Raw genomic sequence first — 14,296 nt, forward strand, 5'->3', positions numbered from 1 at the left:
TCTTATTAGATTTGCATAGTTTTGTTTTCTCTGCAAAGACTATAGTTCTTAAAATTCTTTATTTAAAAAAATTTTTAAATTAATATATTTATTTTAAAGATTTTATTTTATTTAAATTTTTTTTAAAGAGTTTATTTATTTATTTGACAGAGAGAGAGCGAGAGCAGGAACATAAGCAGGGGGAGTGGGAGAGGAAGAAGCAGGCTTCCCTCCAAGCAGGGAGCCCGATGCGGGGCTCGATCCCAGGACCCTGGGATCATGACCTGAGCCAAAGGCAGACGCTTAACGATTGAGCCACCCAGACACCCCTAAGGATTTTATTTATTTATTTGAGAGAGAGAAAGAGACCGAGACAGAGAGTTTAGAGTCGGGGGGAGGGGCAGAGGGAGAAGCAGACTCGCTGCTGAGCAGGGAGCCTCATGCAGGGCTCAATCCCAGGACCCCAAGATGGTGGCCTGAGCTGAAGGCTGCTGCTTAACTGACTGAGCCATACGGGTGCCCCTCTTTTTTTTTTTTTTTTTTTTAAAGACTTATTTATTTGAGAGAGAGAGAGCAGGTGAGGGGGGGCAAGAGGGAGAGGGAGAGAGAATCTCAAGAAGACTCCCCGCTGAGCACGGAGCCTGGTGTGGGTCTCTGTCTCACGACCCTGAGATCATGATCTGAGCCGAAATCAAGAGTCGGATGCTTAATTGACTGAGCTACCCAGCACCCCTGTAGTTCTTAAAGTTCTTAAACTCCACAGAAACCTTTAATGGAAGTGCTTATAAGTCTCCAACATCAAAAAGATGGGGAAGAGAAAAATACTGAGATGTGAAACTTTTCCTACTATATTTAGAGCAGTTAAATTAAACATCGGTTATTTTTTAGTGAAAAAAAAAACCTAGTTAGAATTATAGAGTGTGCTTGGGGGTGTAGATAAGGGTTTTATAGATATTTTCTTTATCATTATGGAAACGTGTAAGAAGTAGAAGTGTCTTTCAATAACATTCTCCCTAATACAAAAGAGGAGGCTTTCATGTTCCTCTAGTCCAAGAGATACACTTTCTGTGAGGCTGCAGTCTTGTGGAATTGCTTTTCAGTGTATCCATGATCTGCTTGTGTAAATATAATAGATATATCTTTGCATTTATTACTTAGTAAGAAAGTTGCTTTATTTTAGAGTGTTTTCATGTTTGGCCTATATCCATTTGCTTATGTTCTTATTTATTGTGCTTTCCTTTACAGTACATTACTACGTTTAGCGGATGTCCTTTGGAATTCACAAATACCTCTTTTGATCTGTAGGACATATGGACTAGTTGGTTATATGAGGATCATTATAAAAGAACATCCAGGTAAGTCTGTTGCACCTATGGGGCTTGCCATTGGTTGCTTTAGCTACACTTTTAGAAACCTGACAATTTAGAAAATCAATTTTGTTTTTTATTTTTATTTATTTATTTATTTTTTAATTTATTTATTCCAGAGACAGACAGAGAGAGAGCACAAGCAGGGGGGAGCAACAGAGGGAGAGGGAGAAGCAGGTTCTCCACTGACAGGAATCCTGATGCAGGGCTCGATCCCAGGACCGTGGGATCATGACCTGAGCCGAAGGCAGACACTTAGCCGACTGAGCCATCCAGGTGCCCCATAGAAAGTCAGTATTAAATTACAAAGTAAATTTTAGGGGCGCCTGGGTGGCTCAATCGTTAAGGGTCTGCCTTCGGCTCAGGTCATGATTCCAGGTCCTGGGATCGAGCCCCACATTGGGCTCCCTGCTCGGAGAGAAGCCTGCTTCTCCCTCTCCCACTCCCCCTACTTGTATTCCCTCTCATGCTGTGTCTCTCTCTGTCAAATAAATAAATAAAATCTTTAAATAAATAAATAAATAAATAAATTACAAAGTAAATTTTAACAGCACAACTCTGGTTACAGGTTCAGAGTGGCAATCAGAATCAATAGTCTTTAATATTTCCTTTACTTAGTGTTATAGAAGGGTACAAAGCAGGAGATACAACAAGTACAGCTTCTTCATCTTATTAGGAGGCCCAGGAGCAAAACAAGTCCCTAGCTTTTTTTGCCTCTCAACCCACATAGGGCGTGTAGGGCTGCTACAGGTGAGAGCCACGGTATGTGGGTCACAGTGACACATGGACGTCGTACCAGCTTTTCTCTACCAATCTTTCATTCCATTCTCATAGAGGCATTAGGCTCCCCCAGTTCAGGTACAGTTCTACACAATAAGCAAGGCATTTACCTAACTACTGCTCCAAGGAAACAGTGTTATAGGAGACTGAAGTCATATATAGGTAAGCTTGCATTAGCTCAAGGATGATATTAGACCTTTACTTACAAATTAAAAAAAAAAAGATTTTATTTATGTATTTGAGAGAGAGAGAGTGAGCACGTGCAGGAGGGGCAGAGGGAAAGAGAGAATCTCAAGTAGACTCCACACTGAGTGGGAGCCGCACGTGAGGCTCAGTCTCATGACCCCGAGATCATGACCTGAGCCAGAGCCAAGTGTCGGACGCTGAACTGGCTGTGCCACCAGGCGTGCCCCTACTTAGAAATTTTTAAGCTTAAATCATCATCCAGTTTTCATTCAGTATTCCTGCATGGCTCTGAGCCAGGGAACTCTGCTGGCGTAGTGATAGCCATTGGTGTTGGTAGTATCACGGGGGAGTAGTATCTGCCTGGGCAGTTAGGGGGTGGCTTCTGGGCATCAGCTCTCGGCAGGTGGTAGTAGGCCCTTTAAGAGTTGTAAGTGGGAGAGTGACAGGGAGAAAATTTTATTTCAAATGTATACCCTGAAGTGGGGTGGAGAATGAATGGGTTTGAAGGAGCAAAGATTGGAGGCAGGGGTTGCTGTTAGGAAATTTCCAGTGGCGTAACTAGGTGAGAGAGACAGAGACCGAGCCCCTGACCTAAGGCAGATATTACAAGGATAGGGAAGAGGGGGTAAATAATAATAATAAATAATAATAATAAAGGGGTAAATAATAATTAACGTTGCTGGCTGTGTGCCTGCTGTAATGTGGATTATTTCATGTAATCTTTCCAAAATCCTTATAAGGTAGATACTGTTATATCTGCTTTTTGCAGATGAGGATGCTGAGGCACAGAGATTAAGTTATTTGCCTAAAGTCACACAGCTAGCAAGTGACAGAACTAGGCCTAGCTCTAAACACTCACCGAAATTACACATTCCTGTACTCCCGCCATATGGAGAACTGTGATATTAGGCTGTGTAATGACTGATGTTGGGCCAAGGAAGAAAGAAATCAAGGATAGGGACACCTGGCTGGCTCAGTCAGAAGAGCATGCAACTCTTGATCTTGGAGTTGAAAGTTCGAGTCCCACTTTGGGTGCAGAGATTACTTAAAAATAAAATCTTAAAAAAAAAAAAAAGTAAAGGATAACCATCAGGTTTCTAGGGAAGAGGTCTAGGTAGATGGTGATGATGTCTATTGAAGACCACAGGAGGGGAAAGGTAGATTGTTAAGTACTATCTGAACACATATTTTATCAGTTTTGGTCTTTTAAAATTATAATAGCAAGAAAATTCAGCTCTAGAGGAATTTTGAGTTTACTCTTACTAAAACTATAGTCCACTTATGATTTGTGCATTTAGAAAAATGTAAATATATATGTGTATATAAATTTATCTCAATCATGAACAGAAAAGGGGTGCCTGTCGGGCTCAGTTGGTGGAGCATGTGACTCTTGATCTTGGGGTTGTGAGTTCGAGCCCCACATAGGGCGTGGAGCTTACTTTAAAAAATTAAAAAATAAAATCAGGGGCGCCTGGGTGGCTCAGTTGGTTAAGCGACTGCCTTCGGCTCAGGTCATGATCCTGGAGTCCCAGGATCGAGTCCTGCATCGGGCTCCCTGCTCAGCAGGGAGTCTGCTTCTCCTTCTGACCCTCCCCCCCCACGCTCTCTCTCTATCTCATTCTCTCTCTCAAATAAATAAATAAAATCTTAAAAAAAAAAAATTAAAAAAAAATTTAAATAAAATCAGTTCCTTGGGAGAAAAAAAAAAAGAAACAGAAAAAAAACCTGTAGGTCCTATGCCCATTTAGAAAGTATAGATTTCTTTTTTTCATGATCTGTGATTTTGTTTTTAATTATCTTAAGCCTTATCACATAATTTACAGACTTGTGCTGATGATATATCTTTTCATTTTTCACCCTTCTAACGAGTTGGCAAAAGCACCATTACCAATCATACATATATGGTAATTCACAGTTGTGTCTTTGAATAGCTGTTTAGAAGACAATCCTGAATTATAACTTAGTCTGACTTAGTGAAGAATCCACAAGCCAAATCTGCTGCTATATCTTGTCACACAGAATTTTAAAAGCATGTGACCTTACAGATCATCTATAAAATGTGAGAAGTGTTAAGTATTCTTTATTTAATATTGTACATAAACCACACTAAAATGCCTTTCATTAAGCAAAAGGCAACATTTTAGATGCAGGGAATTTTAACCGCATTGGCATAGTTAAGACCAAAAAGATAAAGTGGACACTGCCAGCTTATCTTCAGCCCTTGCCTTTAACAGGCTAACAAACACAACTTGGAACACAGCTGAGTCTTGCTGTTCTGAGACAGTGAAGGGATTTCCTCAGTATTTACATATGTATTAATATAACCAGTTATATCAGTCTAAATATAAAACTAATATTCTATAAGTTTAGAGATGGCATTTACCATCTCTGTGAAAAGCTGACCATTACTAATCAATTGTAATTGAATCTCTGGAAGGGGAAAACAGTGACAGCACTTGCTGAACCAGAATTACTATCAAAGTTCAAAAAGCTGATCCTATTCATTTAACCACGAGCCCATCTTATTTAAATCGGGACTGTCCAAAAGAAATATTCTATCAGCCATTCATGATCCGAATTCTCGTGTATGAGATCAATTTAAATATGGTACACATAAGAAAAAGTCATGAGACATTTTTGTTTTGTAATAAGGCAGTGGCCAACTATTACTCCTTAGTAGCCCTTTTTGAGATAAGCTGTCAAGTCTGCTCTTTCTCCTGTCTTAATGCCAGTGAAGATCATTTTTGTTCATGGATGTACTTCTTGGGATTCTCCAAATACTCCATCAATGTCTCCTCTCCCCAGGCGATGTCTTTGTTCTTGTTGTTATCCGTGTAAGAAAATCCAGGGGACTGACATGTCTTTCGACCAAATAAACCATGAAGATTTGGGCCAATCTTGTGCTTGCCTCCCTTTTCCACGGTATGGCACTGGGCACACTTCTGAACAAAAATCTTCTTGCCCTTTCTCAACATCACCCATTTTTAAGTCGCTCTTTTATCACATGCAAAACGAATCTGCCTGCTTGCAAGCCGGATGTCCCACTCTCTCAGAAATTATAGATTTCTTAAGTCCCTATAATGTAGTGTATTCCAGAAGTATCGCTAAAGAAGTCTATGTTTTGGGATTATTTGTTTCACAGTAATAGAATCTCATCCAGATAATGCATTAGAGGATCTACGACTGGATAAGCCATTTCCTGAACTGAGAGAACATTTTCAGTCTTATGATTTGGATCATATGGAAAAAAAGGTTGGTAGTATGTATGACCTTCCATTTACAGATGGATTAAAAGATTTTTTTTTAACTTAAGGTTTTTGAATTACACCATAGTGAGAAAATATTATAAACATCCATATTCTTGTCATCCAGATTACATAGTAACAACATTGTACTTAATTTGTTTGAAATAAATTTGTTTTCCACCAAAATTTGAAAAGCTTTTTTTTTTGAAGAGCAGTTCATTAACTGAACATATCTGTGTGATCAACACCCACGTCAAGAAATTGGGTAATAGGGGCGCCTGGGTGGCTCAGTCGTTAAGCGTCTGCCTTCGGCTCAGGTCATGATCTCAGGGTCCTGGGATCGAGCCCCGCATCGGGCTCCCTGCTCCGCCGGAAGCCTGCTTCTCCCTCTCCCACTCCCCCTGCTTGTGTTCCCTCTCTCACTGCCTCTCTCTGTCAAATAAATAAATAAAATCTTTAAAAAAAAAAAAAAAAGAAATTGGGTAATAACATCCCAGCAGCCTTCTTCATAACCCTTTTGTAAACAATTAGATGTACTTTTTAAAATAGTGTGAATTTGGGGTGGGTGTTTGTTGAAATTAATTCCTCTTGAAAGTTATTTTTAGTGTTTGAAGAGTTACCAAAGCAACTCCATATTTCATTATAGAAATAATGATATTTATAATAGACTATGTAACTTAGGGAGTATGTGGTTTTTTTCCTACCCATGTATTAATTAAAATGCAGGTATTTGACCAGAAAACAGAGTTTTCTCAGTCTAGGATTGGTATCTGAAATCAAGAGATTTGAGCTTTCTCTTCAGGTGGCAATCTCTGAGACTCTTTTATTGACGGTAAAATGGGGACAGTCTTAGTACAAACCTGCCATATTAGGACTAAATTGGATATTGCTTCTAAAAAAAGTTTGTAAAGCCATTTTTTTTTTTTAAAGATTTTATTTATTTATTTGAGAGAGAATGAGAGACAGAGAGCATGAGAGGGAAGAGGGTCAGAGGGAGAAGCAGACCCCCTGCCGAGCAGGGAACCCGATGTGGGACTTGATCCCAGGACTCCAGGATCATGACCTGAGCTGAAGGCAATCGCTCAACCAACTGAGCCACCCAGGCGCCCCTGTAAAGCCATTTTCATTAATGCAGTTCATTTTCCTCCATTCACTATACTACATATAGTGGGAGATGATCATAATTACTGTTGGATTTGTTGAAAATGAGATGATGTGATAAAAACTAAATGTAAACTAATTAATGTTAACTAATACTGACATTTTCTTTGGTTTTTCTTTCGTTTTTAGGACCATAGCCATACTCCATGGATTGTGATCGTAGCTAAATATTTAGCACAGTGGTATAGTGAAGTACGTCCTTTTTTAAAAACACAAATTTCATATATGACTGTATTTTCAATTTATTATAAAGGATTTCAGTGGAGGAAAGTGGGAGATTAATTCTTTTCTTTATATGGTTATAGAGGAGGTGGGTGCTTTTCTGTTTAAATCTGGCAGTACCTCTTTTGATACTGATATTTTTATTAACAAAATGAAATATCAGTAAATGTCATTCTGAAACTGGCAGTGGGGAATGAATGTAGAGAAATGGCTCACAGTTTTTGTTTTCTTTCAAGTCAGTCTCTGATTTCACTGAGGTATTTGCTGATGAAATCTCATGTGGATGTGAGAATGGGGGAAACTTGGGACTCTCAGTTTCCATGTTTTGATTTTTTATAACTAGAATTTAAAAATTTCTAACCAATTTAGACAAATGGACGAATACCTAAAACGTATAAAGAAAAAGAAGACTTCAGAGATTTGATTAGACAAGGTAATATGATGGGATACAATTGAATGTTGTATAAAGTTTGAAAAGCAAATTGCTTGAAGCTGTTTGTTGGATTTCTGTCAGTGGCTTTGTCAGACAGTGCCATCATGAGCTTGTATTTTATTTTTTCTCAGGGGAGGTTTAGGAGCCACTCATCATATAGTTTTTTAAATAACTACTGATAGTTTCCTCATCTGTGAATGAGGAACTGGGTGCTGCTGATAACTACCTCGTGGGTTGTTGTGAGGATTCATTCATACAGTAAAATGTGAAGTACACTTAGTAGTGTCTGATACAAAGTAAAAGCTTAACAAAGGTTAGCTGCTAATATTAATAAAAAAATGACTAATGATAAGCCTCTTTCTTCTTAAGTTTCAGTATCCAGTCCTCCCTTTTAAGATCTGATGAGGTTATTTCCATAATGTTAGGGAGAGCAAAGGGGTGAGAAGAAAAGGGCTATTTTTTGCTAACCAATTTCTATTTTACTAGGAATTCTAAAGAATGAAAACGGGGCTCCGGAAGATGAAGAGAATTTTGAAGAAGCTATTAAAAATGTGAACACAGCACTAAACACAACTCAGGTATTAAAAGTGTTGCTGAGGAATTCATACAAGAAAGGTGTTTTCTGAAGTCCTCATCTGAAATAGTTGATTTTATATTTTTCTTTTTTTTTAAAAAACCATTTATTTATTTATTTTAGAGAAAGAGTAAGCGAGAGAACATGTGTGCATGTGTGCATGATTTGGTGGGGGCAGAGGGAGAGGGAGAGAATCCCAAGCAGACTCCCAGCTGAGTGCAGAGCCAGATGCTGGGCTCCATCCCACCACCCTGAGATCATGACCTAAGCTGAAATCACAAGTCAGGGGCTTAATTGACTGAGCCACCAGGTGCCCTTATTTTAGATTTAAGTTAATATTTCCTAAATTGTAAAGTTGTTAGAAATTAATATCTATAATATGGATTGAATCTTGTTTTAATAAGACTGTATTGTCCTTGTTAAAATGGTTATCGGTGCTTCAGCATATACTAGTGATACAGTGATTTATATACATTATTTGAAGTACATGATTTGTGAATAGTAACAGTTTGGGTGTAGGAAATATATAATGAAGGTGATATTTTGCTGGCCCAAAATAGTGTTGCCTGAAAGTTAAATCTTACCCTGCGTCTGCTTTTGACAGTAGTTGTTTGGATATAATGGAAGACGTTCTTAATGACATTGTAAAACATTATTTGGAGGATAACTCTGTTTAGATGCCCTTTGTTTTGTTGTTAAGGTCTCGCCAGTGAGGTTTTTGGGAAATTTGGAATAACACAACTGGTATTTTAAGTTAAGAATTTTCTTATAATTTAAAATGGCAAAAAATGCTGTCTTTCACATTAGGAAAGCACTTAAGCTGTCATTACAAACTTTTTGGAGACAATGAGGTAATATTGCTGAGTAATTAAAGTGTGTGCTTTATCAATCAGTTTTCTGGGGTGATGATAATTTTCTTTGTCTTAATTGAGGTGATGGTTAAAAGGACACGCAGAGTAATCAAAATGCATCAAACTGTACGTTTAAGATTCATTTCACTGAATGTAAAATTTACCCCAATTAAAAAAAACCCAAGGTTCTCATAGTTAGGTTCTGTATGGTGAACCAAGCAGACAGATACATGCACTAGGTGCTATGAACAAAATTTGCACAGAACAGAGGGGTAGGACATGATGAGGATGAGGAGTTCTAGGATCGGGAGGGGGCCATTCAAGCATTTTGAGCAGGGCGTGGAGTGACGTTACTTATATATCTAAAAAATCATTCTGGTTCTTGTGAGAAGAATAGACTGTAGGGGACTGGGAGCAGAAACAGAGAGACCAGTTAGGAAGTTACCAATAAGAAATTTCTTCTTTCCACACAGCTGTAGAATCAAAGCCTATAATTTCAATAGTTGTTATTAATGTATGATGATTTTTGCCAGCCTTAAAAGTACTTAATTTAACTATCTAGTTTTTGCCAGAGTTGTTGTCTCTTCCAGTAGTTCCTGATTTAGGGTGTAAGGGTTTCACATTTTTGACAAGCTGGAAACACATGGACTACAAATCTAGCTTGCTAGTAATGTCTGAAATCTTTGTTATATCTTCAGATGTAACTATATCAAAAGACTTTGGCTCCCTTTTTAATCCATGTATGATGGAAGAGAACTGGTCAGTCTTTAATGCTGACACCAGTGGGCAGGAGGGGACTTCCTTCCATTCTCTCTTTCCTCATCAAATCTCTGTCTGGTACTGATTCTCAATGAAAGTCTAATAAGCATGGTGGCGGCTGGGTGGGTCAGTCAATTAAGCATTTACCTTCGGCTCAGGTCATGACCCCAGAGTCCCCGATTGAGCCCTGAGTGGGGCTCCCTGCTCAACAGGGAGTCTGCTTCTCCCTCTCCCTCTTTCCCCCTCATCACTTGTGTGCACACGTGCTCCCACTCTCTCTCTCTCTTTCTCTCAAATAAATAAAATCTTTACAAAAAAAGTCTAAGCACATCAGAAGTTTGTATTTGATTACAATGTAGGAATTAAAAGAATTTGTTTGGGGAAAGAGTGGAAATACAGATGGGCACATTCTTAGTATAAGTAAATGTTTTGTGTTCCTTTGTTAGATCCCAAGCAGTATTGAAGATATATTTAATGATGATCACTGCATAAATATCACCAAACAGGTAACAACCAAAAGTAAATAGTGCCATCTTAACCTTTGGGTCAAATTCAGATGCCATTTAATACTAATTTTTTTCTTACTCTTTTAGACTCCATCATTTTGGATTTTAGCTCGTGCCTTAAAGGAATTTGTGGCCAAAGAGGGTCAGGGAAATTTACCTGTTCGAGGCACAATTCCTGATATGATCGCAGATTCAAGCAAATATATAAAGCTGCAAAATGTGTAAGTCACTGTTTTCAAACTCTGTTACCAGTAAATTAACTTGTTTATAGTACAGATGAACATATTTTACCACTCTATCAGAAATCAAATGCAAGTCTGTTACAGTTTTTAAAAATAAGCTAAAAAAACTTACGGGCAGACTTTTTAAAATAGATCTTATTTTTAGAATAGTTTTAGGTTTATAGGAAAATTGAGCAGAAAGTACAGAGAGTTCCCATCTACTGACTAGGGGGCAGATTTTTTCTTTCATCTTTCATGATAAAAACCTAATATTTGACCATTTAACTCTGTGCTATGAACTGCTCTATGTATTAACTAATTTAATATTTACAACAACCCCATGAGAGAGATACTATTATTTTCCCAGTTTTACAGATGAGGAAACTGAAACATAGAAAAGGTAATTTATTCAGAGTCAGATAGCTGGGAAATAGAGTCAGGATTCGAACCCATGAAACCCAGCTCTATACTCTTTTTTTTTTTAGGGAGAGAGAGAGAGAGAGAGAGCGAGCATGAAGGGTAGGGGCAGAGGGTGAGGAAGAGAGAGAACCTGAAACAGATGCCCTGCTGAGCACAGAGGCTGAGGTAGGGCTCAATGCAGGGCTTGATCCCACGACCCTGAGATCATGATCTGAGCTGAAACCAAGAAGAGTCAGATGCCCCCCAGCTCTATACTCTTAACTATGGCCCTATAGGAACTTTTATCTATAACTTAAAACTTCGAAGTCTTTAGTTTGATGAATATTTTATCAAAATGTTTCATAATTTAAAGAGTTTGTGACTGTAGATGGACACCAGCTCTCTTAAGTGTCACTAGCCTGAACCCAGGTAGACTGTCATAAGTATGGATCTCAGTGGATATTACCCTTATGTAGTTTAGGCATGTTGCTGATGAATCCAGGGCCACTGGTTTGGGTTCCTCAAGGACCAAATGATGTCACACAGAAGATCTCTGTTCTCTAGACATTGTATTTTTCACCTCAGCCACTGTCTAACACACCTTTGTTGTCCTAGTCTAAAAGTTCAGTTATTTAAAACTTGGGGAAAGTCAGCTGAGGATAGACGGAAGTATGACCTCACAATCAAGGTAGTCAGCTTAACACTGATCATCTTCAGAGAATGAAAGTGTAAATAGACCTTATAGGTTTTACATGAATTTGTTTTTTCTACATGAATTTTTTTCTTTCTAAAGATTTTATTTATTTATTTGAAATAGAGCATGCGCACAAGGGGGGAGCAGCAGAGGGAGAGGGAGAAGTGTGCTCCCCACTGAGCAGGGATCCTGATATGGGGCTTGATCCCAGGACCCTGGGATCATGACCTGAGCCGAAGGCAGACGATGCTTAACTGACTGAGCCACCCAGGCGTCCCTGGAGATAGACAGTTTTGAAGTATTTGACTTTCCTTGGATTTAACTTCCAGGAGATAAATCATGTTCTTCAGTAACATACGTAGTCAGGTCCTCCCAGAAGCATGGATCGTGGATCCCTCTAGGAGGGTAGTTTTTAAATTGCTGTTAATTATAGAGGGAGCTCAGGCATTAGTACATTCCAAGAGTCCATCACCAACACTGGGGAGATTCCCAGCCACTAACAGCTGCTGCTGCTAGCATTTCCATGGCATTTTTACATTTGTATGTTACCAGACCAGTATTTTTTCATGAAAAGGAAAGAAATTTGCTTCATGGTGATATTTAAATTTTGCTAACTTTAAAAATTGTTGAAAACAGCTGTTTGTTGTTCTTTTCCAGTTACCGTGAAAAAGCAAAGAAAGATGCTGCTGCTGTGGGTAATCATGTTGCCAAATTGTTGCAGTCTATCGGCCAGGTAAGCTGCTGAGCCGAGCGTACTGTGCCTTTCACGGACAGTAGGGCTCCATTTGGCCTGATTGCATAACTCCAGTGGCCAAAAAGGTTTAGAGATAGAGGGTGTGGCCTGGTTCTAGGCTTCTTTAGAGGGATCTCTGACCTGGCTAATGAGAAAGGCCTTCACTAAGGAAACAAGGTGTTTTTACAGTGCTCTTCCAGTGCTTGGGGAAAGCCTCTCCATCTCCCAGTGATTGGCTTTGTGCTGCAGTCTGTGTTCATCTCCTCTTATATACTGGAGCAAAACCTGCATTTCTGTCTTTACAGGCACCAGAGTCCATTTCAGAGAAAGAATTAAAATTACTCTGTAAGTCCCCTTGAATTAATTTCTTTACTTCGCTTGATCGAAATGTTTTCAGGAATTTTAAATGGCTAACATTAAAAATTTTCCATGGTCTCAGTGGTATAGATAAGAATTACTAAGAGTTGGTGTTTTTTTCCCCTCATAATAAAGGGAGAGGGTGTTTTAAGACGGTCAGTGATAAAGCTTATCTGTCTATGGCAGTGCTGAAAAGACATGAAGGTCAGTTGAAAATTGTCAATACAGAATTATTTTCAGCTTATTACTTTTAAATAGTTTGGGAAAGTTTTATGTGAAGACTTTGGATGTGAAATCTCGAGTCACATGTACATTGACAATATTGGTTTAAATACTCACTTTGATCTGTGTTAAATGACTGATGGAATTAAGAATTTTGCCAACCAGTTTCAGAGTGGGTTGGCTCTTGGGATCTTGATAACTCCTTAGGAGGCCCAAAGCATTTTCTTGTATTTAAGAATTAGTTTAAGAGGGGGCGCCTGGGTGGCTCAGTCGTTGAGCATCTGCCTTCGGCTCGGGTCATGATCCCAGGGTCCTGGGATCGAGTCCCATATCGGGCTCCCTGCTCCGCAGGAGGCCTGCTTCTCCCTCTCCCACTCCCCCTGCTTGTGTTCCTGCTCTCACTATGTCTCTCTCTGTCAAATAAATAAAATCTTTAAAAAAAAAAGAATTAGTTTAAGAGGGGTGTCTCAGTGGCTCAGTTGGTTAAGCATCTGCCTTTGGTCCAGGTCGTGATCCTGGGGTCCTGGGATTAGGCCCTGTGTCCATCGGGCTCCCTGCTTAATTTATTCAAAGTCTTGAATAAATACTTAAGAGGGAGTCTGCTTCTCCCTCTCCCTCTGTGCTCTGTCTCAAATAAAGAAATAAAATCTAAAAAAAAAAAAAAATTAGTTTAAGAATAATAAAATTTGTTTTACATGCTGTCTGAGAATTTTTCCCTGTAGCTACTGCCTTAAGCTTCTGCAAAAGTCTATATTTTGTACGTTCCCCAGCTTTAAAATGTATTTATCCATGTTCTTCCTTTAATGACTCTTCCATAGTGCTTGTTGAGGCTTAGTTTTACTGTTTTGTTTCACTACCAATCTTGCACCTTGTTTTTGAATTTGTGTTTGCTCTACTAGCTCATATGATACCAGATTAGAAGCTGGATGTTGGGTACTTGAAAGTTAATTCTCTTCTCTCTACTTTGGGGTATGTTTGAAAATTTCCATAATACAAAGGGTTTCTTTTAAGAAAGTTTTACATATGTAAAGCGCACAATATATATAATGCTCTCCTTTAGGACTACTTATCCGTAATAATGATAAAAATGACTATTCACTGAGTCCTATCAGGTATTGTGGGAGGTATGCACTTGATACACTTGCACATTTCATCCACAGAACAACTTTCAAAGGTAATATCCCCATTTTACAAATGAAAGCAAGCTCAGAGAGGTGCCATCACCTACTTACTCAGTGCTGAGCTAGTTGTACTGCCAAGGATATGAATTTCAGATGATTTGTGTTCTAGTGCCTTCTCTGCTAACCATGAGAGCCAAAGAGGCGTTTCTTCACATTTCCATGTCTGTAAAGAGTATATACAAAATTTCCTGTTCTTTTTTTTTTTTTTAAAGATTTTATTTATTTATTTGACAGAGAGAGACACAGCGAGAGAGGGAACACAAGCAGGGGAAGTGGGAGAGGGAGAAGCCGGCTTCCCGCTGAGCAGGGAGCCCGATGCGGGGCTCGATCCCAGGACCCTGGGATCATGACCTGAGCCGAAGGCAGATGCCCAACGACTGAGCCACCCAGGCGCCCCCAAAATTTCCTGTTCTTAGAGTGACTTGT

The 14,296-nt window shown here is 39.0% G+C and overlaps 1 protein-coding gene and 1 pseudogene across 8 annotated transcripts in view; one reads left to right on the forward strand and one right to left on the reverse strand.

Moving 5' to 3' along the window:
* Positions 1-14,296, forward strand: part of NAE1 (NEDD8 activating enzyme E1 subunit 1) — a 49,626-nt gene that overhangs the window by 29,312 nt on the left and 6,018 nt on the right. For 7 of the 8 annotated variants that reach the window (XM_064580923.1, XM_064580925.1, XM_064580926.1 and 4 more), the window contains 9 exons: positions 1,225-1,334; positions 5,455-5,564; positions 6,848-6,910; positions 7,310-7,373; positions 7,860-7,951; positions 10,004-10,063; positions 10,151-10,284; positions 12,035-12,110; positions 12,416-12,455. In XM_064580923.1, the coding sequence (XP_064436993.1) occupies positions 1,225-1,334; positions 5,455-5,564; positions 6,848-6,910; positions 7,310-7,373; positions 7,860-7,951; positions 10,004-10,063; positions 10,151-10,284; positions 12,035-12,110; positions 12,416-12,455 (749 nt within the window). The remainder of the gene's footprint in view (positions 1-1,224; positions 1,335-5,454; positions 5,565-6,847; positions 6,911-7,309; positions 7,374-7,859; positions 7,952-10,003; positions 10,064-10,150; positions 10,285-12,034; positions 12,111-12,415; positions 12,456-14,296) is intronic. The other variant, XM_064580921.1, reaches the window with a different exon arrangement.
* On the reverse strand, positions 4,986-5,294 carry LOC123855952 (cytochrome c-like; annotated as a pseudogene).

This window comes from Mirounga angustirostris, unplaced genomic scaffold, assembly GCF_029215605.1.
Source record: "Mirounga angustirostris isolate CCGP_5_RB_7025 unplaced genomic scaffold, mMirAng1.0.hap1 SCAF_16, whole genome shotgun sequence".
Lineage (NCBI taxonomy): Eukaryota > Metazoa > Chordata > Mammalia > Carnivora > Phocidae > Mirounga > Mirounga angustirostris.